The sequence below is a fragment of the Vipera berus genome, assembly GCF_964194415.1.
Source record: "Vipera berus genome assembly, chromosome: 3".
NCBI classification, from domain to species: domain Eukaryota; kingdom Metazoa; phylum Chordata; class Lepidosauria; order Squamata; family Viperidae; genus Vipera; species Vipera berus.
The window spans coordinates 115,445,412-115,472,026 of record NC_138204.1 but is presented as its reverse complement, the minus strand read 5'-3'; the positions used below and the strand labels follow the sequence as shown (position 1 = coordinate 115,472,026).

At 41.4% G+C, this 26,615-nt stretch overlaps 1 protein-coding gene across 1 annotated transcript; it reads left to right on the top strand.

Moving 5' to 3' along the window:
* Nucleotides 1-2,281: 2,281 nt before the first annotated feature.
* Nucleotides 2,282-24,827, top strand: LOC308666642 (dimethylaniline monooxygenase [N-oxide-forming] 4-like; the record flags this gene model as incomplete). Its single annotated transcript, XM_081325536.1, is given in 9 exon segments — nucleotides 2,282-2,413; nucleotides 7,554-7,742; nucleotides 8,398-8,560; nucleotides 10,768-10,910; nucleotides 13,403-13,602; nucleotides 14,540-14,892; nucleotides 17,954-18,026; nucleotides 24,456-24,789; nucleotides 24,792-24,827. Coding segments are annotated over 9 exon segments (1,623 nt in total).
* Nucleotides 24,828-26,615: the final 1,788 nt, after the last annotated feature.

Genomic DNA, 26,615 nt, shown 5'->3' with positions numbered 1-26,615 from the left:
CTAGTGTATGTAAATGTACGCCATGTAATTTGGTTTGCCTTTCTCAAAATGTGCAGGCTGCAGTTTCATTATGAACTCCTCTACTCAAAAAGGAAGAGAGATGTACAAAAGAAGGAACTTGTATTGCTTTGCTTGTGGAATTACTGTATTAGAATCAAAGCTAAAGAAACTGCCCTCTGTCTTTGACCATATCAATTACCTGTCAGGTTAGTTGACACATCATGCTAAGTAAAACAAAATTTGTTTGTTGTAGCTCATCTAGAACTGTCATGCCTTCCTCTGACAAATCCTCAAATGAAGAAGGAGAAGAACTACTGAAATGAGGCCCACAAGAAATAATCAAGGCTCAGTTACCAATTCAAGCTGAGGCTGGACTGTGCAATGTTCCTCCAGGTGAAGGGAATTAATCCAGAATCTACTAAGTGCTGGATTTATTCCCAGACAAAACTGATGCTTGCAGAGAATACACAGGAATAGGAGAAAGACTAATGCTTAGGGCAGGGGTAGGCAACCTTGGCTCTTTTATGATTCGTGGACTTCAACTCCCAGAATTCCTGAGCCAGCCATGCTGAGGGGTAAGGGAGATGTTTCCAAGCTGAGCCATGCTGGCTCAGGAATTCTGGGAGTTGAAATCCATAAAAGAGCCAAGGCTGCCTACCCCTGGCTTAGGGAGTGCAGGAAAGTCACTCACATCTTCCCCGAGTAGTATAGGGTTCTTTCAAGTGCAGGGGATTGGACTAGATGACCTCCGAGGTGCCTTCAAACTCTATTATTGTTACATCATGTGATGAAGTTCCTGTGATTCTTGGTTACCTTTTGAGTTTCTCTGTAGTAGCAAGTCAGTCCTGACAAACTACATGCACTGCCATTGATCCTGCTTTTACCATCAACTTTCACCTTCAATACAGCTCCTCCTTCTCTAGAAATAAAGAATTAAAACTGCCATACTAAGGCAAAATACCAACCACATTATGGAGTTTGGAAAGTTGTGCCAAAGCAGCAAGTGTTGACTTTATTTTTGTTTATTTTTTTATTTTAATTCCATTTATATCCCACCCTTCTCCGAAGACTCAGGGCGGCTTACAAGCTTAGCAGTAGCCTTCATTCTATGTATATGCCTGCTTATTAGGGCTTTCACACACACCCCAAGCGGCATTATTACAAAGTCAGCTTAACTGCCCCCAACAATCTGGGTCCTCATTTTACCTACCTCGGAAGGATGGAAGGCTGAGTCAACCTTGAGCCTGGTGGGATGCGAACCTGCACTAATTGCAGGCAGCTGGTGTTACTTAAGGAGGCATTAGCCCACTGCTCCACCAAGGCTCTTTATTGACTTATTCAATAACTAGTGGTTTAAAAATAAAAATAGTGTGATCTGGCAATGTAACCACTTTGGTTAACTTGACTTAAAATGCTATATTGTGACACCATTCACTTTTTTTATTTTTACTTTGCTGTTTTCATAACTGAACACCCCCACCCCAATAACCAATAGAATCTGGAATCCCTGTATTCTCCATATTTATTCTTAGCATTATTATGAGTGTCTCTGACCCTGCATGGAGGAATGTTGTTCAGGAATGGAGAGTATTAACAAAGCTCTGGTGATTAAGGAGGCAAGAGAGCCTCCTGAGAAAAGAACAGTGATTTGTATTCCAATACACAATATAAACAGTGCTTGAATTTACCAAACTAACAGGTAAAGGTAAAGGTAAAGGTAAAGGTTCCCCCGCACATCCGTGCTAGTCATTTCTGACTCTAGGGGCCGGTGCTCATCTCCGTTTCAAAGCTGAAGAGTCAGCGCTTGTCCGAGGACATCTCCGTGGTCATGTAGCCGACATGACTGGACGCCAAAGGCGCACAGAATGCTGTTATCTTCGCACTGTAGTGGTCCCTATTTTTCTACTTGCATTTTTACGTGCTTTCGAACTGCTAGGTTGGCAGAAGCTGGGACGAGTAACAGGCGCTCACTCTGCTACGTGGCACTCGGGATTCGACCTGCCAAACTGCCGACCTTCTGATCGACAAGCTCAGCGTCCTAACCCACTGAGCCACCGCGTCCCTTTTAACTAACTAACAGGTACTTGCTGGCAAAGATATATACTTAAGGGAGAGAGAGAGAAATGCTTCTTGCTTATGCAACTTTACAAGGAAACCGTAAAAGTATAGCTACAGAATTATAACCTTTGTACTTTGTGTCCAGCAGATAGTAGTGCGTGAATTATTACAGGGCAACTTTTTAGCTGCCTCTTCAGAAAAGCCTCTATCCTGTCACCAAGCTATGGGACGAAAAGTGGCAATTATTGGGGCAGGAGTGAGCGGGCTGGTCTCTATCAAGTGCTGCCTAGAGGAAGGACTAGAACCCACCTGCTTTGAAAAAAACGATGTCATTGGAGGGCTTTGGCAATTCACAGTGAGTAGCACTAATTCAAATTTAAAATTCTGAACAAAAACATCAAACTGTAGGAATTCTACAAGCATTAACAGAGAAGAACTTTACATGAATCCAAAGATTCTGGAATTTGAGATTTTTTCTTTTCTTTTCTGTGTGTTGTGGGGCCTGTTTTGCTCGTTCCATCAGAGAAAAATGTGGGGCCATTAAACTAAAATGCAGGTAGTCCTTGACTTCCAACAGTTCACTTAATGACCGTTCAAAGTTACAAAGGCAATGAAAAAAATTACTTACGACCGTTTTCAGTTACAACCTTTGAAGAATCCCCATGGTCATGTGATTATAAGGTTTTTCAGCTCAGAATCAAAATAAATCCCAATGAGACTCTGAACACGAAGCCTATGGATCAGAACACAGCTTTATTTTCTTTTGATGGATCAAAGAATATATGCTGGGCACTCCACTCATCATAAGGTTTCTGTGCATCTAAAAAGTTACTTTGAATCTCATCATCTATCCTGGCATTACACTTCTGTATCTCTAAGCTTGAACACACAATTGCACAATAGCTGGCAATGAGCCCATTAACTTTGTTACTGTGCAAGCTGGTAGAGAGCTGTTATATTTTAAAGCCACAGCAGAGAAATGAGAAGGGAAAGATTTACAATCCAAAGAGTGGGTGTGGGGGGGGACGAGGGAAGTGTTGCAATTTCTTATACATAAAAGATTATATTTTGAAAGATTATACTTGGCTAGATCTCTACATGATCAAAATTCATATGCTTGGCAACTGGTTCATATTTATGACCTTTTGCTGTGTCCTGGGGTCATGTGATCACATTCTGCGAGCTTTCGACAAGCAAAGTCAATGGGGAAGCAACCAGGTTACTAACTTAGGAACTGCAGTGATTCACTTAACAAGTGTGGCAAGAAAAGTCGTAAAATGGGGCAAAACTCACTTAACAAATGTCTCACTTAACAACAGAAACTTTGGGGTCCATTGTGGTGGTAAGTCAGGGAGTACCGCAACTGTTTCGTCTTCTAGGTCAGAGCTTTTCAACCAGTGGTATGCGTATTACCGGTGGTACTTTGGCACCTGGCAGGTGGTATGTGACTGTCCTAGAGAACTGGGTGCTTGCCCTCCATTGCCCAGGGCTCTGGACAGCCCGCACCACCATCTGGGAATCCCCCACGTGGCCCAAGAGGGACGGTGATCCCCCCACAGCCCTGCCTCCCCCCCACAGGCTCCCCCCAACCTGAGTGATGTTGAGCTGGCCATGCCCCCCCAGCCATTGATTTTGCTTGTCAAAAGTTTGAAAAAGGGGATCACATGACCCTGGGACACTGTGACCATCATAAGTATGAATCAGTTGCCAAGCATCCAAACGTAAATCATGTGACTCTGGGGATGCTGCAATGGTCATAAGTGTGAAAAATGGTGATAAGTCATATTTTTCAGTGCCGCTGTAACTTTGAACAATCACTAAGTAAACTGTTGTAAGTCGGGGACTACTTGTACTTTGTCAATTTTTTTTCCTTTTGGGGGCTGGGGTGTCATCAAGTTTTTGACACCTTGCTAGGTGACTGGTGGTACTCGAATATTGACGTATCCTAAAAGTGGCACAATCGGTGAAAAGGTTGAAAAGCCCTGCTCTAGAGATCATGTTGCAATGATTAAAGTATTTTTTAAAACAATACCCATAAAATAATAGGAAAATTCTATAGACTGAAAACAAAGAGCAATTCTAAGCTGATATATATATATATATATATATATATATATATATATATATATATATATATATATATATGTATGTATGTATGTATGTATGTATGTATGTATGTATGTATGTATGTATATGTATATGTATATGTATATGTATATGTATATGTATATGTATATGTATATGTATATGTATATGTATATGTATATGTATATATGTATATGGATCTTTGGTTATTCGGGTTTTTCCCCGCGTAGAACTAAAGTTGTAGGCGCAACGTTTCGACGGAATCCCATCCGTCATCATCAGGCTGGTGGCTTTAGCTTCCTTCTTCTGGGATATATGTATATATGTATATATGTATATATGTTTATATGTATATATGTATATATATATGTATATATATATATATATATATGTATGTATATATATGTGTGTGTATATATATGTATATGTATATACATTAGTACATTAGTGAGTACATTAGTGAGAGTGTGTAGTTCTACAAGAAATCCAACGGCTCCCTAGGACACACTATCTACCATAAAAAAACACACACAAACCGCTATCTGAACGCACTCTCACACCACCACCCAGCACAGATCAACTCCGTAGCCAAGACACTCATCTCCAGAACAAAACACCTAGCTCACGAACAACACCAAAAAACTGAACTACACACTCTCACTAATGTACTAACAGCCAATGGATTCCAAAGAAATACGATTACCAACTTAATCCGAAGAGAGACACCCACAAAAACCCAAGACAGAGAACAAGAAAATGGCAAAGCCCTCCTCCCATACTTAAAAGGGACCACAGACAGAATCAGCAAGGTCCTCCAAAAATACAACATCAAAACAGCATTCTACACAGACAGAAAAATATCCACCATCCTAAGAAACCCCAAGGACATAATTGGCTTAGAAAACCAAGGAGTATACGAAATCCCATGCACCACCTGCCCCACCACATACATCGGACAGACCAACAGAAGAATAAGTGCACGCATTGAAGAGCACAAAAACTCACTCAGAAAAGGAGAACAAACTTCATCCCTGGTCCAACACTTTGAAGCCACGGGACATGAAATTGATTTTAAAAAAACCAAAACTATCGCCAAAATTGAACATTTTAACAACAGAATAATCAGAGAAGCCATTGAGATAGAAAAACGCCCCCACAGCATAAACAAACGAGATGATACCTCTCGCCTACCAACCATTTGGAAACCCGCCTTGATTGACAGACGAGTCCCAACCACCAAGAATGACAGACCCAAACTCATGATAACACCACATGACATCACCACCACACAACCATTCAAAAAGCAAATCCGAACCCACAATGATAACGAGGCACAACCACAAAACAGAAACCTAACTACAGCTGCAACATCAGCCACTTTAAACCCCTCCAAACCACACAATAAGCAAACTGACACCCACTATAAAAACATAGCACCACCACAAACACGAAGCCGAACAAAAGCAGCACAACTCACCAGCTCAGGTCTAAGGCTGGCAGCTGAGACCAGCCCATCCACTCAAAACACACCCCCACCCAATCAGAACACACCCACCATTCAAAACACACTCCCACCCAATCAGAACACACTTACTCCCCCACCCAATCAGAGCACACCTCCACCCACAGAACACACCCCCTCTGGCAGTTTAAAAAAGATGAACAAACAGCCACATGCTTCTCCCAGAAGAAGGAAGCAGAAGCCACCAGCCTGATGATGACGGATGGGATTCCGTCGAAACGTCGCTCCTACACCTTTAGTTCTACGCGGGGAAAAACCCGAATGACCAAGAAAGCAATGTCTAACTACTGACACTTGATGTCGGAAGGATACAAGGGTGGCACCAAGACAGGCAGACCAAAGAAAAGGAAAATAAGTGACAGATGAAGCTGCGGGAGGTACGGAGAAAAAAGATGGAGGAAGCATTACAAGCAACTCTTTAAGAATGCTGTCCTGCTGCCAAATGCAACCAGGATTTCTGCATGTCTTTCTTGGATGGGAAGTAAAATACAGTACCTGCACCTTGTCCAAAGAGCAGATATCTATCACTTCCATCCAGAGATCGGCCCAATCCTGCCAGCTCAATCAGAGAAGACAATAATAAGTGGTCCAGGCCCTTCAGGAGATTCTCATCCCTACAGGTGGTTTTCCATGGATTTTGTTTACTCCAGACATTAGACTCAGGTGAAAAGCAGGCTGAGCAGCTGGCTGGGACTATTTCCAAAGTCGGCAGGGAGATAAGAACCCCGAATTGCCTGCAGGCAGTCTGTAAAAAAAATATCAGGAGACATTTTTTAGCTAAGCATTGTTGGTGTTTTTAACTGAATTTTCCATTGTATCTGCCTGTGGAAAAGTCTTAGCCTAGCTCACCAGAAGAAGTGAGACTAGTTTTATCAAACAATGAGGAAACAATACTCTACATATTGTAATTCCTATGGACTTTAGCACCTTCACATGCTAAGACCTGTTCAAATGTGGGTTGGGCATACAAAAAATAAAATAAAATTTAAAATATAATTAAAATAATAATAAATTATTTTTTTTAATAAAACACCCAAAAGGCAGATTAAATGGATCGCTAAGTCTTTTTTGGCTGTCAGTTTTCTATGTTTTTATAATGAAGTTCAAGATATATGCATTTAAGTGGTTGTATGCACATTGACCTCACCACATAGCTGTTTGATAGATTGAGTCCCATACACATGAAACTGCACATGTATGATATATACTCTCAGATGATGGTGCGTAAGTAGGAGATATTAAAATTTCCTACTATCATATTTTACTAGCATAGCTTACATACATTAAAACTCTTTTGTAACCTTTCCTGTTTGATAAAGCACAAAGAAACAAGGCATTCTATAACCAGGCATTCTCTGCTTACAGAAGAAGCTAGATATTCCCAGGATTGATTAATTATATCGGCTCCAATGCATATCCCCAAACTACCTCATTCTGGGAATTACCTTTTCACAGATAGCAAGCATGATGTTTATGGACAATCAGTATGTCACAGAAACCTTTATTGTGCTCTCAAGTCTCCCTGTACCAAAAAGTGTCCTTTGGAATGTTAAAATGAAAAAAATGAATACACAAACATGTATCTAATTAAAATATGATAGTAGAATAACATGAAAATCCAAGGTCATTTTATTTATTTCTTCATTATTTACTAATTACATTTATATGCCACTCATTTTGCTGTCCAAAGGGGCTCTGGACAGCTAAGGTCATTAAAATAAAGGTAGCTAGATATCAGTGGTCAAAGGAATTAAATAAAACCAGATTTATCCCATGGCTAAAACCTAACAACATTTAAATAGTAGGTTGCATTGCAAAACACTTTCAAAAATGATTTTAAGGGCTTATAAACATTTTACTATACTTCATATGTGCTACCATTGTACAGGACATTCCTGAAAAGGGAAGGACCAATGTTTACAGATCTGTGGTGAGCAACACATCCAAAGAAATGAGCTGCTTCAGTGACTTCCCATTTCCAGAAAACTATCCTAACTATCTGCATCACTCCTTAGTCCTGGAGTACCTCAAGGATTATGCTAAATATTTCCACCTTCTGGACTGCATTCAGTTTAAGGTGAGCGGGAAATAGGTATTTCTGCAACAGTCAGAATGAAAAGGACTGTAAATGTTAAGTGACATTTCAACCACTGTGATAGGTTATAAATATTAGAATTCCACTATATTAGAGAGATTCCATAGAACCACAGTATCATAGGGCTGGAAGGGACATGCTCTAGCATCTAGGCAAGTGTCTCTGGGAAGCTCATAAGCAGGGCATCCTTGCAGTCTGCCTCCTACCCTATAAAGCATTTATTTATTTATTTATTTATTTATTTATTTATTTATTTATTTATTTATTTATTTATTAGAATTTTATTCCATTGTTATACCCAAAAATATAGTGTTTCTGATCATGTGTACAACACTCTTGAGTAGGTTATACCACATCTTGTAAAAACCTGGACACTACACTTCAGATTGGCTTAGCTAGAAAAAGGGACACACAGTCCCTACTAGATATGGATAGTAGTGAGAGATTTATTACTGAAGCAAGAATTTCTTCTGAGTGCTTGCTACTCTTGTTAACTTTTATGCTTTTTGAGAATCTCTTTCCTTTTGTCTACTAATCCTCACAACTCTCAATAGAACACAAAACAACAGCAAAATTGAGAATGTCATCACTCTGTAATAATGTCAAATTATTTTGTTTTGTTTGGGGATTATACAAGACAACGGTATACAGCATCAGAAAACATCCAGATTTCACAACTACTGGACAATGGGTAGTCTACACAGAGTCTAATGGAAACCAGGCATCTACTGTCTTTGATGCAGTTATGATTTGCAGTGGTCTTTTTACAGAAGTTAATCTACCCTTAGATTCTTTTCCTGGTGAGTTTTGAACAAATTTGCCAAATACAAATAAGCTAACGTGGTTGTGGTTCCAGCTATTTTTTAAAAAATGGTCTTGCTGTTTAGTAATGCCAGGTTGATTCAAAAGAAAATAAATAATCCATGATTTGATCATGGGTGAAAAAGTCAAGTGCATTCTTGGGGTGGGGGGGAGGGAACAAAAATGACCTCAAAATAGTACAGGACACATCCTGGTGACCTCTAGGCTTAACAAAGGTGACATGCTGTATGTGGATCTAGATTTGTGTCTAGTCTAGAAACTTCAGTTTATACAAAAATCAAGAGCCAAACTGGTTTGGGGCAAAATGCAAAGAGTCTGTATCACATGGGTGCTCAAATTATTGCACTGGCTGCTTGTTCCTTTCTGGGCAAAATGCTGGTTGTAAGTACTACAAAACTTTGGTCCAGGTTGACTGAGAGAATGTTTCTTTCCATAGCAACTTCCACAGTTGCTGTGGAGAGTAGTGATGAGGTTTACTTACAGAGGCTTCATCTGCCATTGACTCAGCATCAAGCCTTCTTGGCTGACACTTCAGTTTTTTGGAATGTTTTTCCTGCAGAGTTCAGGGTACTGATGTTTCCATTAACTTAAAAAAAAGTCCTTAAATCACATTTTGGTTTAGAATTGTTACTTTATTGTCAATTATTCATTTTATTGGCTTAATTTGTTTTCTGGCTTCTAATTGTTATCTAACATCAAGATGATAAACTGCTATACACCAACTTAAAATAATAATACAGGTAGTCCTCAACTTATAACGGTTCATGTAGTGACCATTCAAAGCTAAAACAGCACTGAAAAAAGTGACTTATGATCATTTGTCACAGTTATGACCTTTGCAGCTTCCCCTTAATCACGTGAACAAAATTCTGTTGCTTGGCAACTGGTTCATATTTATGACTGTTGCTGTATCCCAAGGTCACATAATAACCTTTTGTGACAACCAAAGTGAATGTGGAAATCAGATTCACTTAACAACCAGATTATTAATTTATCAAATGCAGTGATTCACTTAACAACTGTGGTAAGAAAGATCATAAAATGGAGCAAAACTCACTTTAATGATGTCTCACTTAACAACATTGTAGTTGTAAGTAAGGGCTATCTGTAGTTTTCCCATTGTCCTCCAAAGGGGATTAGCAGAAGAAACACACCCAACCACTCTAAGATATTTCATAGTGGTATTCACTCTTGGGGCTATCCTGGACCATACTAAAATCACCTTTCTAGTCTTGGCATGTATAATTTGAACAATACATAGCCAGTGGGGAAGGATGCAGTGTTATGGGGTCTGGGCAAAAAGCAAATTTATTACATGTTCTTGCCATATGAGAATTGCTACCCTCCCCATATGCTTGCTTATTTTCAATGAGAAGAATGACACTGATTCCAAAAGAGGATTTTTCTCCCATGAAGAACAGCAGGCCTAGAAAGCAGAGATGCAATTACAATGGGAATTACAGTAGGGATAAAGACCTAAAGCCGCCTTATGTCACCTATTGTCTAGCCAATTTCCACCCATGGTAGCGATTTGTGTTTTCAAAATTACACAATCCTGTCATATCCTTTTTGCATTTCAATTTTTTCATAGATGAAAGATGGATCATTACAATTATTGCCTGAGGCAAAAGAATTAAATGGTACTACAGGCAACAAAACAAGTTATCTGCCTCACAAGATGTCCTCTTACATGGAAAAAAATCAGAAGGAAATCAATTCCATTTACAGTTGAATAAATCTGATAATGTCAGAGCTTCAGTGAACTAGGACTATTTAGTCCAGCATAATATTGTCAGTAAACCCAACCAAGCGCTTCTAAAAAAAATTCCTACGTAGAATATCAAGGGAGTCAATATAGGAAAAGACATTTTAAGGTGATGCAGAGAGTTGCACTCACAGATACTTTGAAGCCCCTTTAAGGGGATTAAATCCAAGCTTCTGGGCAGCCATCTTGCATACTATGTAATTCCCTTTCAATTAAAAAATGGAGCCATGGAGCCACCTCTTGCTATGCTACAGTATTTCCCTTAACTCTCTTGGCAGATAGCCTCTGATAAACACAGTAAAGTTTAATAAACAACCTTTGGCACTGTATTGAGTAGCTGGTAATAATGAAAAAAACTGTTTTATTGTCAAGGAGAAATATCTCATGAAGTGTGACATTGTCTTCTCTGTCACTTTACAGGACTGGAAAAATTTAAAGGTCATTACATGCATAGCTGGGAATACAGAGATTCAAAAGGGCTGGAGGGTAAAAAAGTTCTGATCCTGGGTGCTGGGAACACCGGAGGCGATGTCGCTGTGGAAGTGAGCCGCACAGCTGCCAAGGTATCATTTGCTGAATCAATGACTGCTGTGCTCCTACTCTTCAGTAGGAAATAAGTGATCATCTTGGAGTCATCGTCATTATCACACACCATATCAATTTTAAAAGAGCAGAGTCAGAAGCAGTGAAGCATGCTTTTGGCACATTTCTAGGGCAAAGACACGGTCTACCTGGTGCTCTTTCACTCTTCCTTTCATGAGGATTCATATGCTAAGTGCGTGACAGATAAACATTATGTACAACTTTTATTACTACGGTATTTTCTTCTGAGTCACTGACCATGACTGGCATAGCTATTTCAACAAAGCTGGTCTTAGCATATGCATCTGCTCAAAGCTTTCATTCTTACCGTGTTTCCCCAAAAGTAAGGCCTTACCCTGGAAATAAGCCCTAGCTTGATTTTGGGGATGGGTCTAATATAAGCCCTACCCCAAAAATAATCCCTGGTTTGGGGGCAAAGCGCACACCTAAAAATAAAGTAGGGCGAGGGTGGGGGAGTGGAGCTGCCCCACGCACCCGCTTACCATTGCAGCCAGGCCTCCTATGAATTACACCTGCCTCGCTGGCCCACTTCTTCTGAGGCCAAAGGAAATGCCTCTGCAGCTGAGAAGGGAGCGCCAGCCTTCAGAGGCCTTCCGGAAAGGCCTCTGACTGCAAAATACAGGCCGGAACTCCAATCTCAGCTGTAGAATGAAGCTTCTCCTTTGGCCACAGAAGAAGTGGGTCAGCTGGGCTGGGCTGTCAGTGCAGCTGCTGCAAGGTGAGTGGAAAAGACACCCCTTCCAAAAATAAGACCTGGTGCCTGTTTTGGAGGCTATATAAATAAAAAAGAAAGAAAGAAAGAAAGAAAGAAAGAAAGAAAGAAAGAAAGAAAGAGAGAGAGAGAGAGAGAGAGAGAGAGAGAGAGAGAGAGAGAGAGAGAGAGAGAAAGAAAGAAAGAAAGAAAGAAAGAAAGAAAGAAAGAAAGAAAGAAAGAGAAAGAGAGAGAGAGAGAGAAAGAAAGAAAGAAAGAAAGAAAGAAAGAAAGAAAGAAAGAAAGAAAGAAAGAAAGAGAAAGAAAGAAAGAGAGAGAGAAAGAGAGAGAGAGAGAGAGAGAGAAAGAAAGAAAGAAAGAAAGAAAGAAAGAAAGAAAGAAAGAAAGAAAGAAAGAAAGAAAGACCGGGACTTATTTTTGGGGAAACATGGTATCTATTTTTATGGTGTTACTTTAGTTGTTTTTTATTTCTTCCAAGTATAGGTCTGAAGGCTTTGTTCAGAAAACTATTTCTGGGCTACAGAATCTTAACAAAAGACCAGGTGGTTGATAGACATCACCGAAATGTTCCTGTTTTAAGGCATCATAACAATGCAGTCAAATGCTCCTTGAGTACAGGTAGTCCTTGTCTTACAGCCATTCATTTAGTGACCGTTCAAAGTTACAAAAGTGACTTATGACCATTTTTCACCCTTACGACCGTTGCAGCATCCCCATGGTCATGTGATCAAAATTTGGATGCTTAGCAACTGGTTCATACTTACGATGGTTGCAATGTCTGACAAGCAAAATCAATGGAGAAGCCAGATTCACTTAACAACCGTGTTACTAATTTAATAATTGCATCGATTCATTTAACAACTGTGGCAAGAAAAATCATAAAATGGGGCAAAACCCACTTAAGAACTGTCTTGCTTAATAACAGAAGTTTTGGGCTCAATTGTGGTTGTAAGTCGAGAACTACCTGTATTTCAAAATTATTGCCCCTCCTGCATTGCTTTCTAATTCTTTCTTGAAAATATCGCCAAATGTTTTTAACTTGCCATATTCCGTAGCCTCTTATAGGTTATGCATTATTAGCCCAAGCCCTACATGGCATGGGTCCGGACTACCTACGGGAGCACCTTCTGCCAATGTCAACACCCCACCGCCCTGTGCGCTCCCACAGAGAGGGCCTCCTCAGGGTGCCACCGCTCAAGGAATGTCGGCTGGTGGCCCCCAGGGGGAGGGCATTCTCAGTGGGTGCGCCAGCCCTCTGGAACTGCTTACCAACTGAAATCCGGATGGCCCCCGACCTCCGCACCTTCCGGCGCGACTTGAAGACTTACCTATTCCAGCAGTCCGGCCTGGCTTGATAGCTCTAATTGGGGTCCCAGTTTGTTTTGTTTATTGTTTTTCAGTACTGTTTCATTATGTTTGCCTACCTTACTCTGTACACCGCCCCGAGTCCCTCGGGAGAAGGGCGGTTTATAAAAACAAATAAATAAATAAATAAATAAATTATTAGGTCATATTATTCTCACATCCTTAGTTGTAAGCCTGATACAGTATTGCTCTCCCATATTATGTGCCTCCGTAGGATATTGTTATAATTTTTTTTGCTTTGGATGTATTAGTAATGTTGTCTATCTTACCAAAGGATTTAATCTCCTTTTTGCCTTTTACTGATAGTATAGATCACTTCCCACTCCTCAGTAGCTGAGAGTCCCTAAGAATGCTCTTTTCTTTTTTGCCTCTTAGGTCTTTCTCAGCACCAGAAATGGAGCCTGGGTATTAAGTCGCATGTCAAAAGCTGGGTGGCCTAATGATATGGTCTTCCAAACTCGATTTCTATACTTCTTTCAAAGATATCTTCCTGTCAGCATTAGGGACAAGTTATTGGCAAATAAATTCAATCAATGGTTTAACCATAAGAATTATGGACTGATCCCCATTAAAAGGTAATCTCTTTTACTATGCATTACATTGCATTTGCCAAAATGGTGAGCTTACAAAAGATGAAGTCTGCTAGTAAGTAAAAACTAATTTGCTATTTTGCAAGACAGAGGTTTGTTGACAAATAATTTTCTTTTCCCAGTGCATTTTTAACAAACTTCCCTTCCTCAAGGGAAATATATACTGTAAAATCTCTAGCTAGACTATTTGCTGATTCTTGAGTCTTTTTCCAAAGTATTCTGTGAACTATGTTCCTGGAGAATTCTCAAACCCATATTGGGCAATATGTTGCTTATGATGTACACAATTACTTTGAAGAACAGAACGTTGAACTGAACACTGGCTCTGTTACAAAAGGCATTAAAAGCAGGGCATCATTTGCACACTGATGATTAAAAGAAATGAATTTAGAAATTTTAGAACTGACCTCACAAAGAAGAGATTATACATCTAGGCCCCTGTACCAAACCTATCAACCAAGCTGATTCAGGTTGATCTGTTAACTAGATTGCCCATCTGCTGATTAGCCAGCCAATCAACCACTTAACTGGGGTCACTTCTCACATCTCATTTGGAGGATAATCTATCCCTTGCTATACTGAAACATCTGAGATAAAAATAGAAGGAGGAAGAAATGGAATTTCTATGGCAGTCGATGACAAGCCAGCCTAGGATCAAAATTCTGCTGTCTTCTATCTACTGTCTAATTCTACCAACTGAAGAACTAGCTAACATTCAGAAGTATTTAATATCCAGACAAGCAGTTAAGGGAGGTGGTGGAAGTAAAAAAAAGGTGTGCTGACATTTTTTGTCTGTGCCATGTGAGTCAATATGAATAGGCAAGTCAGAAGCAAAATAGGATAGTACTACTGAAAATGGGATTAGGCTAATGGGGATAGTTGAACTAACCGTGCTTCTTTCTACTTCTGTTCTTTTCAACAGTTCATTTTCATGCATCATTATCAATGATGAACTGCCCACCTGCATCCTCTGTGGTTCAGTGATTATAAAGCCAAACGTGAAGAGGTTTACTGAGACTTCCGCCATATTTGAAGATGGAACTGTAGAAGAAAATATAGATGTGGTCATTTTTACTACAGGCTATGCTGCTTCATTTCTCTTCCTGGAAGAATCTGTTCGCAATGTTTGCAAAAGCCGTACATTCCTTTACAAACAAGTATTCCCTCCTCAGTTGGAGAAGCCCACACTTGCCTTCATAGGTTATGCATCAGTAACAGGATCTATTCCACCTACAGTGGAACTGCAGGCTCGCTGGGTTACAAGAGTGTTTAACGGTAAGGCTATATTTCAACTTTAAGCTGCTTTCCAATTTAATATTAATATTAAATTTAATACTGAAACATTTTCAGGTTTTTCTGTACCCATGTGAGCTTTAAATTTTATGAAGCCAAAAATCATAGAAATCTCATCACAATGCTACATTGTAATTAAATGGCATGTTAGATTCTAGAATGCCAGCTAAGCATCTGGCCTCTTTATTATAAGATCCATAAAAATACAATTAGGGAGATCTTGCAAATGCATTTTTGGGGCTCATACCTTTCACAACTCCAGCCATCATTTTCAAGATGGTCTGGAATCTGCTAATATTTAGATATTGTATTATATTGTGTGTGTGTGTGTGTGTATACAGTGTATATATATATATATATATATATATATATATATATATATATATATATATATATATATATATATATAAAGGTAAAGGTAAAGGTTCCCCCGCACATGCGTGCTAGTCGTTTCCGACTCTAGGGGCCGGTGCTCATCTCCGTTTCAAAGCCGAAGAGCCAGCGCTTGTCCGAGGATTTATCCGTGGTCATGTGGCCGGCATGACTAGACGCCAAAGGCGCACGGAACGCTGTTACCTTCCCACCGTAGTGGTCCCTATTTTTCTACTTGCATTTTTATGTGCTTTCGAACTGCTAGGTTGGCAGAAGCTGGGACGAGTAACAGGCGCTCACTCTGTTACGCGGCACTCGGGATTCGACCCGCCAAACTGCCGACCTTCAGATCGACAAGCTCAGCGTCCTAACCCACTGAGCCACCGCATCCCTCACACACACACACACACACACACACACACACACACACACACATATATATATATATATATATATATATATATATATATATATATATACAGTATATATATACGCGGTGGCTCAGTGGGTTAGGACACTGAGCTTGTCAATCAGAAGATCGGCAGTTTGGCGGGTCGAATCCTGAGTGCCACGTAACAGAGTGAGCGCCTGTTACTTGTCCCAGCTTCTGCCAACCTAGCAGTTCGAAAGCACGTAAAAATGCAAGTAGAAAAATAGGGACCACTACGGTGGGAAGGTAACAGCGTTCCATGCACCTTTGGCATCTAGTCATGCCAGCCACATGACCACGGAGATGTCCTCAGCTTTGAAACGGAGATGAGCACCGGCCCCTAGAGTATATATATATATATGTATTATATTGTATACTTTTAGGTCCTCAAAACCTGGTTCCATATCCTGCTGTGATATAGTAAGCTTGAAAATTTCTGGGGTTGCCTATTTTCCAAGCAGCATCTAGAAAGGAGACATCTTTCCATTAACATTAATATGCAAGAAAGATGGGACTCTCACATCACTCAGTGTTGTCTTTCTGGCAATTAATAGTTAAAATGTAAAAGTTGAATTTCTATAATCTTACTTCCTGGCTTTGCTGCAAAATCAAATAGTTACCAGTTAAGCCCAAAATGGCTCAATCTCGCAGGAAATGAATACATCAAAAGGAAACAAAAATAACATATACCATGTTTCCTCGAAAATAAGACCTGGTCTTATAGGTTTTTTTGTTCCAGAAGAAGCATTAGGTCTTCTTTTGGGGGGATGTCTTATTTTTTCCACTGTCTTGCCTCGTGGCAGCAGAACCACAGCCCCATCCAGCAGCAGCCTGTGTGGCCGCCACTGGCCCACTTCTTCTCACTATTGATCTCACGTGATATCACAGTACTTTAGGCCTTTGTTCTCTGGAAATGGAGGCTTGGATGAAATCTGCAGCAAAAGGCTTTGCAAATGGAGGTAAGGGTTGAAACATCAAAGCCTTCCTTCCATTTGCAAAGACATTTGCCATCTTTGCAAAAAGCCTCTGCCGCCAAGAATGGAGCACTGGGTTGATGCGTGTGTTGCTCCCGGGCTCCGTTTCATTGGCAGAGGTCTTCAGGAAAAGGCCTCTGCAGTTGAGAACAGCACCCCGGATTCACCATAGAAGAAGTGGCCCAGTGGTGGCCTTGCGGGCTCCTGCTGGACAGGATTGGTTGGTGCCACCACTGCGAGGCGAGGCAGATGTCAGAGCGTGGGAGGCCTGGCTGCGAGGGCCCTGAGGTAAGCGGATGAACTACAAACAACCAGAAAGAATGGGCAGGCAGCCAGCTGCGCAGCCTCTTAACTACAGCTTATTTTGGGGATAGGGCTTATATTAGGCACATGCATAAAAATCAAGCTGGGGCTTATTTTCAGGGTAGGTCTTATTTTCGGGGAAACACAGTAACAAAACTTTTGAATGTTAAGTATTAAAATGCAGATATTCAGTACTGAGGCAGATAATTACAGAGCTGCCCCAATTAAAGTAATATAGCTGCTTACAAAATAGTTGATAAAGAAAATTCCACAAAAAATGCAGAATCTAGACAAACAAGATGATAGTCATCTGATTCATTTGCAGCAGGGAGAGAGAGTTTCAAACTATTGTTACAAATCAAAGAGACTTTAAAAGATATAGGTATTAATTAGTAGCACAGAAGAGCTATGACTAATATATAATCCAACATGAGTATTAACCAATACTGTACACATGAATCGGATCCGTATAGAAAGCTTAAGTCGCTTGTTGATGTAATTGGTGCAAGATAACAGAAAAACAGCACTTGTTAAAACCTTCAATTAACACAGCATTGTTTTTCACATATATATTTTGTGTGCTTCATTTCGAAAACAATTTGAATAAAAAATTGATTAATTTGTATTTCACATGTAGTGGCTTATGGGTAAAATTCAGAAGTTTGCTGAGATGGATGGATGGAAGGAAGGAAGGACAGACAGACAGAATGCCAGTAAAAAGATAACTTAGAAACTTGCTCTCGGCAGTAAACAGAGGCTGTGGCTTTGGTTAACTTTGATTAACTTTGGTTAATCATCTGTGACATGATCAATAAGATGACCATCTTATTAATGACCATAGTTAACACTGTGACTAGCCACAGAGTGTGAGCCTAACAGGCCATCTCTCCTAAAGAAACTCAAAGCAACAGCTGAGGTTGTCGTGGTCAAAGCTCATCCATATTGTTTCTTTTTTCCTTACCAGGATCTAGTAAGCTGCCTCCAGTGAACAGAATGATGAATGACATTGATAAGCAGAAGAAAAGGCTCCTTAATAAGTATGAAATGTTATATATTATTTTGAAAGCTATAGTTAGTACTTTTCGCCTCTCAGCTTCAGTGAATTAGAAAATGTTAAACCATAGATTCAACAGACATTATTTCAAGGTATCATTCTGGCAAAATACCCGAAAGGTATATGCAAAGTTCCTGGCAAGAAGTTAACAGACAGAAACACTTTAAAGAGAAGACATGATACTCCTAAAATAAGACAAAGCAAAACATATCACGAAGAACTAGGTAAATTGGAAAGGGCATAGCAAAGATCCACAGTTTTTTTAAATGTAAAATAATAATCTCAGCTCAACTCTTGGTAATTTCGTGGACATGTTTACGTGTATTTTAGCAACTGGTCCTTTACTGACATTATGTTGTCCTAGTTTAGAAAGAAAAATTGAACCTAAAGTCTTAACCTCATATCTCCCTAACCACAGCATGAACATGCTCCAGTTTTAAATACCATGTCCTGATGACATTGCCTTCATCTCATCCTCAAACCCTAGCTGAATCAATTTAACTTACCTTTATCTGTTCCAGTTTTAAAGTAATTGTTTTCTCTTTTCTCCTGATACAATATAATTTAGCACATTTCATCAATGATATGGTAACTCAGGATTAGGATATGCCATTTGATCATGGAAAGATTGGACATCTACCCATATAATGCCTCGCAAATGGCTTTCAAATTTCTTATCAAATCTTGTTTGTCAAATTAATTCAAATCTTTATTACAGTAGACCAGCATATCTAGTAGACCATCGCTTATGTATGAACTAGCAGTGTGCTACAGCTGCAAAAAAAAGCTAACACAGTCCTAGGTTGCATCAATAGATGGATAGTTTCAAGATCACATTAAGAAGTAGTAATGGCACTAGTGAGACCAAAGTGGGAAAATTGCATCCAATCCTGGTCACCACCATGCAAAAAAGATGTTGAGACCCTAGAACAGTGGTGGCGAATCTATGGCACACGTGCCACAGGTGGCATGCGGGGCCCTCTCTGTGAGCACGTGCCATCGTCCCAGCACACGTGATCTCTAAAAGTTTGCCATCACTGGCCTAAGGCTAGCCAGCCTGGAGCCGCCATTGGGGAGGCGCCCCCTCCCCCCTGCAGCAGTGCAGGAGTGCCTCGCTTACAGGTGGGCAGGGCGAGGCCTCGCGGAGGAGGAAAAGGAGCTCATCTGAGATAAGCTGAAGCTGTGCTTGGCAGGCAAGCTATAGGAGCCTGACCCCATTGTACTGGCCATGTGGTTGTGGTTCGCACTGCTGTGCCTGCCACTCTGGCGGCGCCTCCAAACAGCTGCTATCCTCCAGTAGGTCTTCTCCTTCCTGGCACTGGGTGAGGATGGGACGGTGCTGGCAGCGGCAAACTTGGCTGTGTCCCAGCCATGGGGGAGGTTGCAGGAGAGGCAGTCCTGGCCAGCAGTCATGGACAGTGTGGAGCGGTGGGCCTATGATCATGAAGGGAGCCCGAGGTGGGGGCAGGCAGGCAGTTACGGTGTCTGGCTTGGCTCTTGTGGGCGGTGGCTTGCCTTGCTTCGCGTGGGGCTGCCTTCCCAAACCCCAACTGCTCCAGCCCTGCAGGGTACCGCAACTTCCTCTCAGCTGGAGCTGTCCACGGGTGGGAGCAGCTGGAGTGGCAGGCTCCAAACCATGTTCAGAGTCCCACAGCTGCCACTTCTCGGAGGCTGGCGAGGCAGAGGAGAGGGTCACCTGCTGCCTCTCTTGTAGCCCAGTGCTGCCTGAGGCTTTACCCAGTGCTACTGCTCAGGGACAGCTGGCTGCTGGCGCTCGGCTACATGGCCTGGCTCTACCTGGACTGGGAGACGCTGTCTCGTGGGGGCTGCCGCTCCACCTGGGCCATCTGGCAATACTTCTGGGACTATTTCTCCATCACGGTGAGCAGAGGAACCAGGAGGCTCCCGCTGTTATTGGGGATGTCGGGCCTGGCAGGACACCCATTTTCTCCATTCGGGGGATGCCGGCTCCACCAACACAGCTTTGGCAACAAACTGCTGTGAGCCTTGAGAACTCAGGGCTCAAAGCGGTGCTGGAACTTCTTGGGGAGAACTATCCAAGCACAGTTGGTGGTTGCCCACCTTTAGGTGCACGGCCTAAACCTTGTCTCCTCCACCATTGTCAAACTGGTGTTGCCCCCTTCCACAAATGCCATCCTTTCTGTGCCCCTTGGTCAGAAAGTGTCGGCCCTTTTTAGACTTTTATTTTTATTTTAAGCTTGTATTATCCCCTGCCTGCTGCAGATGACTCTGGTCCCCATCTTCCAGGAAGCAGCCACTCCCCTGCCCCATTGACACCTCCCAAACTGCAGGCGCCCCTTTCACTACACAGGGCTACTGTTGTTACTGCCACTGTTGATAACCGCTCCACGCACACATGCACTCATTGGCCGGTCTACCGCTTCCATGTCTCCGTTGCTAGGCCACCAGTCCTGCACCCCTGCCACAGTTTCAACAGAAGCAGAGTGTTTAGCGCCTTGAGAGCAGAGGGCGGGGCAAGAAAAGCCCCAGCCAGGTGGGGGAGTAGGCGCACGCTCTTCTTCTTGAGGAGTTTCCCTCCGAATGCTCATACTTCCACATTGCCAGACCACGTGTGAAAGCGCATGTGGGCTCATCTCAGGAAAGGCCTTGCCCATGCGGGAGGTGGGAAAGTTTAGGCAATGGCACCTCCACCCTGCCCCCTGCCTTGCCCCACCTCACCCCACAGGACGAGCCTCTTGCCCATTGCCCCATCCACCAGAGACCCCCTGGATCTCTCCCAACCCTGTTTGGCCTCCACAGGTGTCCCTCCCCACAAGCAACATCGAGCTGGCCATGCTCATCCTGGCCACACCCACCCAGTCTGCTGTGACCACCATAGCAATGCCCAATGGGCCACGCCCATGCAGCACCAGGTGATAAATAAGTGGGTTTTGGGTTGCAGTTTGGGCACTCAGTCTCTAAAAGGTTCACCATTATTGCCCTAGAAAGAGTGCAAAGAAGAGTAACAAAGATGACAAGGAGTCTGGAAGCTAAACCATACAATGAATGATTGAGGAAACTAGTTATGTCTAGTCTAATGAAGATAAGGAGTGATCGGATAGCTGTCTTCCAATACTTGAAGAGCTGTCACAGAGAAGAGGGGATCAACGTATTCTCTACCTGAGGGCAAGACAAGTAATGGGTGGAAGATCGTTAAATAGAGCTCCAATCTAGAACTAAGGAGAAATTTCTTGACAGTGAGAATAATTAATCACTGGAATAGTTTGCCTCTGGAAGTTGTGGGTGCTCCATCACTGGTGGTTTTCAGAAAGAGACTGGATAGCCATTTATCCAGAATGATCTAGGACAGCGGTTCCCAACCTTTTCTATACCCCGCACCCCTAGAACACTTCTGATATATTCTTACACCCCTTACAAAACTTCGAAATAACGGCAACGAATTATGCATATACACTATAATTTTGAAAACCCAAGTTTTTGCACCCCTGGAATATCATCTCACACCCCCAGGGGATGCGAGCACCCCGTTGGGAACCCCTGATCTAGGATCTGCTGCTATAGGCAGGAGGTTGCACTAGAAGACTTCCAAGATCCTTTCCAACCCTATTCTTCTATATAGTTCTATGTGTCACGTTAAGTAACTTGACAGATTGCTAAACCAGGCAGATTGCTAAACCAGCTGCCTATCTTGACCCATTCCTATGTTAGGGACTACAATTGAAGATTGTTTTTTCCTGACTGCAGGGGTACATAGTGGGAAGGGAAGCTGGGAGAATTTATCAATAACTTTCTTTAATTTGTCATGCATTGAAACAATAAGGGTAGAACATGCTGCTTTCTTGTTGCTGCGGCATTGTAAAGATCAACAATTGGGATAAAACCCTTTATGTTAGTATGCTGCTGGTGGATATTACTGGTATATAGCTGTGGCCTAAGAGTTGCTGCTTTATGTAGGTAAAAAAACTAACAAGTACAGAAGAGTGTATAACTCTTCCTGGCTGCTTTAACACTCTTTATCACGTTATTTTCTTAATCTAAATAGATGCTGAATGCTATTTTCAGAGCTGCCCAGTGTACCCTCTGAATAGAAAGGCGATATATACCAAAGATAAAAAGAAATCTTCTAGGTCGTCCAGACAGAAGGGTTATGTATGGTGACCTGCAATACTGGTCCCAGACTCTTTAATAGCATTAGAGAACATAGGACAGGTTGAAGATCCAGGGGTTTTCAGCCTTAAATCATGGAAGGAAAAATATATATTATATGGTGCAGTTCATAGTTGTCAACCGTCCATAGGGTGCCTTCATGTGGCCATAAGAAGTAACTTCCACTACACCTTGACTCATGAAGTATTTCCAGGCTTAATGCTATTAAGAAAAAGATATTGTGTAGCTACAGTATTCTCTCTTTTCGTTTGGATTTTGAATGGGATAAGGATACAGGAGAATTACAGGGAGAGGGTGTTATAATGCTCACCCTTTTTTCTGTAAAATTCTGTGGATGAGGCACAATACAAAATCTGACCTAGAAGCATCTCAGTTATTCAGCTGTGGTAACTATCCAGAATTGTGGCTACTCTCTGTGGTTAGACACTTCTAATTAGATAATTCTGTTTTCAGGCAACAATGTTATATGTTTGGTTTGGATATATATGACAGTTGCTTTTGTTTTAATCAGGAATAATACTAAGGAAAGCAAATAATATGCTTTTGGCTTTTTCTTGTGCTACAGGAGAGAGAGGTAAACAGACCCCAGAGGCAAGGCAAAACTTGAGGAAACCTGAGCAATTTACTGCTCTGGGTGGAAGATAATTTACTGGTTTAAAGCAGGGGTCCCCAACCCCCAGTCTGTGGACTGGTACCGGGCCACAGCATGCCAGTAACCAATCCAAACAAACAAGTAAAGCCCTATCCGCGGGATGTAGGCAGCACACAAAAACACACACCCTCCGGTCTGCAGAAAAACTTCTCTCCATGGAACCGGTCCCTGGTACCCAAAAGGTTGGGGACTTCTGTTTTAAAGAACATACATTCCATTGATCTACATATGAATGGGTCAAATTTAACTTCAGAGAGGAAAAAACCTTTCTGTTGTTCTATTTCTATTGTTTCTGATGTTTCAGTTATTGCAAGTTTCTTTTTTAGTTTCAAAAAGAAAACTCAAACTATTACTCAACAGGATCTATCAGAGTTCCTTTCCCTATAAATCAAACTCTGACTGATAGACACATCAAGCTAAGCCATGGCTTAATGCAGGTATAGAGGTTTTTATTCATTGAATATGATATTGAACTGTAAATTGCTGCTGCACCATTGGAACAAATTGCTACTCACTGAGTAGAATAGAATAGAATAGAATAGAATAGAATAGAATAGAATAGAATAGAATAGAATAGAATAGAATAGAATAGAATAGAATAGAATAGAACAGAACAGAACAGAACAGAACAGAACAGAACAGAATAGAATAGAATAGAATAGAATAGAATAGAATAGAATAGAATAGAATCTGGAAGGGACATTGGAGTTCTTCTAGTCCAGCCCCCTGATCAAGCAGGGGAACCTATACTATTTCAGACAAGTGACTATCCAGTGTCTTCTTAAATTTTCACTGTATTTTCGATTCGGTGCCAGTTTTAATTTGTTTGGTGACAGTTCCTTTGCTGAATCACTTTCCTTTTGCACTGATGAAGAATGAAGAATTTCTCCACATTTATTAATATGCACCACTACCTTGGTGGTCAGGTGGCTGGTTGGCCCTTCTTCCTCTCTCCTTCTCCTCACTGCCTGCTGGCCTCTCCTTCCACAGCCTGTGCTTCTTCACTTATCCCTCTGCTTGTCTCACAGAAGCCTCTCTGCTTCTCCATCTTTCTCCTCACTGCTTGTCTCCTCCCCCCTCTCTCTCACACACACACTTCTTCCCCAAAGCCTTCCCTATCTCATACATACTTCTCCCCAAAAGCTTTTCCTCTCACACACACACACTTGTCCCCCAAAGGCTTCCCTCTCTCTCATGCACACTTCTCCCCAAAAGCCTTCCCTCTCTCTGGCAAAAGCCTTTTCTCTTCTGACTCTTTCTCCAGTGTCTTTTTTTTCTCTCCCTCTCCCGCCAAAACTGCCTCCTTTTATATCCTCTCCTGTCTCCACCCCCCTCCTCCTTTCTCTTCTGGGTGTGCCAGAAGTGCCGATCCTGGGGCCTTTGCCTTGACCCAGCAGTCCTGCAGCTCTTGATGACTCTCTTATGGCAAGTCCTGTGCTGTGCCACTTTAGCTCATTCCCTCCCTCTGCTACACTTGTCTAGGCTAGGCAAGGTCACATACCATCTGCCAGGTGCCAATGTACCACCGGTGGTACGTGTACCACCGGTTGAAAAGCCCTGGTCTATAGCTACAGAATACTAATTACTACTTCCATTTGTCTTCTGCTCCAGGGGTACTTCCAGCAAAAGGGAAGAAAAAGAATTAATTGTTGGCTACTGGGATGAAATTGCTGCTTGCATAGGGGTTAAGCCCAATGTGCCATTACTTTTACTACAGGACCCCAAACTAGCTTTAAAAATCTTCTTTGGTCCTTGTACCTCTTACCAGTATCGCCTTTGTGGACCTGGAAAGTGGAAGAAAGCTAGAAATGCAATTCTGACTCAGTGGGACCGTGTTCTCAAACCCCTGAACACTCGGGTCATAGACAATTCTTCAAAACATATCCTGCCATCCCTCTGGAAAAAAATATTTCACTTCACTGCATTCTTTGGAATAATTATATTCATGTTTACATACTTCTGTACTCATTTTATACCAAATAAGAAAAACACTTAGTATCATGTTCATATATATCAAGTTTGTACTTTAATCCCAGGTGTAGGTGCTGTATACATCTTAGAACTTTATTTCATAATTTTACAGCAGGAATACAAAGTAATCTAGCATCAAAGCAGCATACAAAATGGGAAAAAAATCTTGTAATATACAGTATTTTTGCTCAAAATGTTTATGTCCAATTGGAACTTATTTCCTGATATGTTCACCCCATGAAACCTGAGTGATTGTTTCACAGATTATGCAGAATAGCACCCTGACTTTATGTGAAACTGCAACTTTTGTATTCTATTTACTTTTCTATGATATTCCCAATTTTCATCAGATTCAAGCAACCTGTAGACAACTGTCCTATAATCCTTCCTTATTGACTAATTGTTGTTTCTGATATTGTAAATTCTAAACTGTATCGACTAGTTTAAAATTAAAATGCAATGAAGTATAACTTAAAATGTGTCAAGCAAACATTTACATTCACTAAATGTATTATTATCACCCTCATATCTCTACAAAATACATGTCATGTGAGTCTAGTTATGAAATATAGTCATCTCACTTTATGGAATGAGGGATCTTTCAATAGGAGACTTCTCCTGGAATCAAATCACAAAATGACTTGCACATTCCCATTTTTTAAAGAGGCAATTAAACCTTTAAAGTTTTTGGAGACCTTGAGTTGCTGCTGACTGACTGAAATAATACAAATAACGTTATGTCCTTCTAACCCCACCAGGAACATATCCCAGGATCAATGTTACATGTTGTCCCCAGTCCTCGGCTAAGGTAGCCTTGAACTCATCTTTACCTATTCTGGTTTTAAAATATTGGTTTTCTTTTTCCCTAGACAGTCTTTGTTGTTGACAAGTTGTATTTGTTGTTAACAAGTTAAATGAAGTGAATAGCAATGCAGCCGGGGACTGGCATTTGCAAACTCTGACTAATCCCCTCAGGCTGCTTGTGAGCAGACAGCTCTTCCCCTTAGTTGATGGAACCTACTCTCTATGACCATTTTGGATGGACACCTGGATTCTATGAAAGCATATGCTCAGGTAATTCCTGACTGGGGCTCTCAAATCACTTTTCAGGGCTTGCATGGATGCCCGATATGCACAGGTTTAGTACATTTTTCAAGAAAAACCTTTTTCCTGTGTGGCACAAAAGGTTGATTTCAATAAGGAAAGTGCTGGATTTTCCCAGCTTTATTGTAAGTGGTTTGGTCACTCATAAGTATATCATACACTTTGCATTCCTTCTGTTCACAAGGGTTTCTTATGGAAGTCTGCTTTGCTCTGATGATTTTGCCTCCTCCATAGGCTACTTTTAGCTGGTGCCAGCAATGGTCTCTTGTTGAAAGTACTATCATTTCTTTGAAGCACAACTCAAAAGAGTTTATCCATTATTGATTACTCCCTCCTGTTTCACCACATGCTCTGCCTCTATGCCTGTTCGCACCAACTAATAGATGAAGCATAGGGAGCATCCTCAAAGCATTTTGGAACCTCACCTCCAAACTTGTCATCTGATATCCAGATTATTTCTAAACACTTGTCTAGCAATCTCTTTAAAGTGTGGTAAGCCTGCATCCAAAATTAGCCCAGCTGAAAAGTCTTAGGGCTGGAGGAATGCAGTACCTCCACCTGCTAGCAGGGTAACTTAACATGCATCAAAGTCACCATTGAAAGCATCCTCCTATACGTGCTCCACCCTGCCACACCACGTTAATGGCGATTTAGAACCAGCTGTTGGAAGGTGACAAGCAAACCTCCTAAAACCAT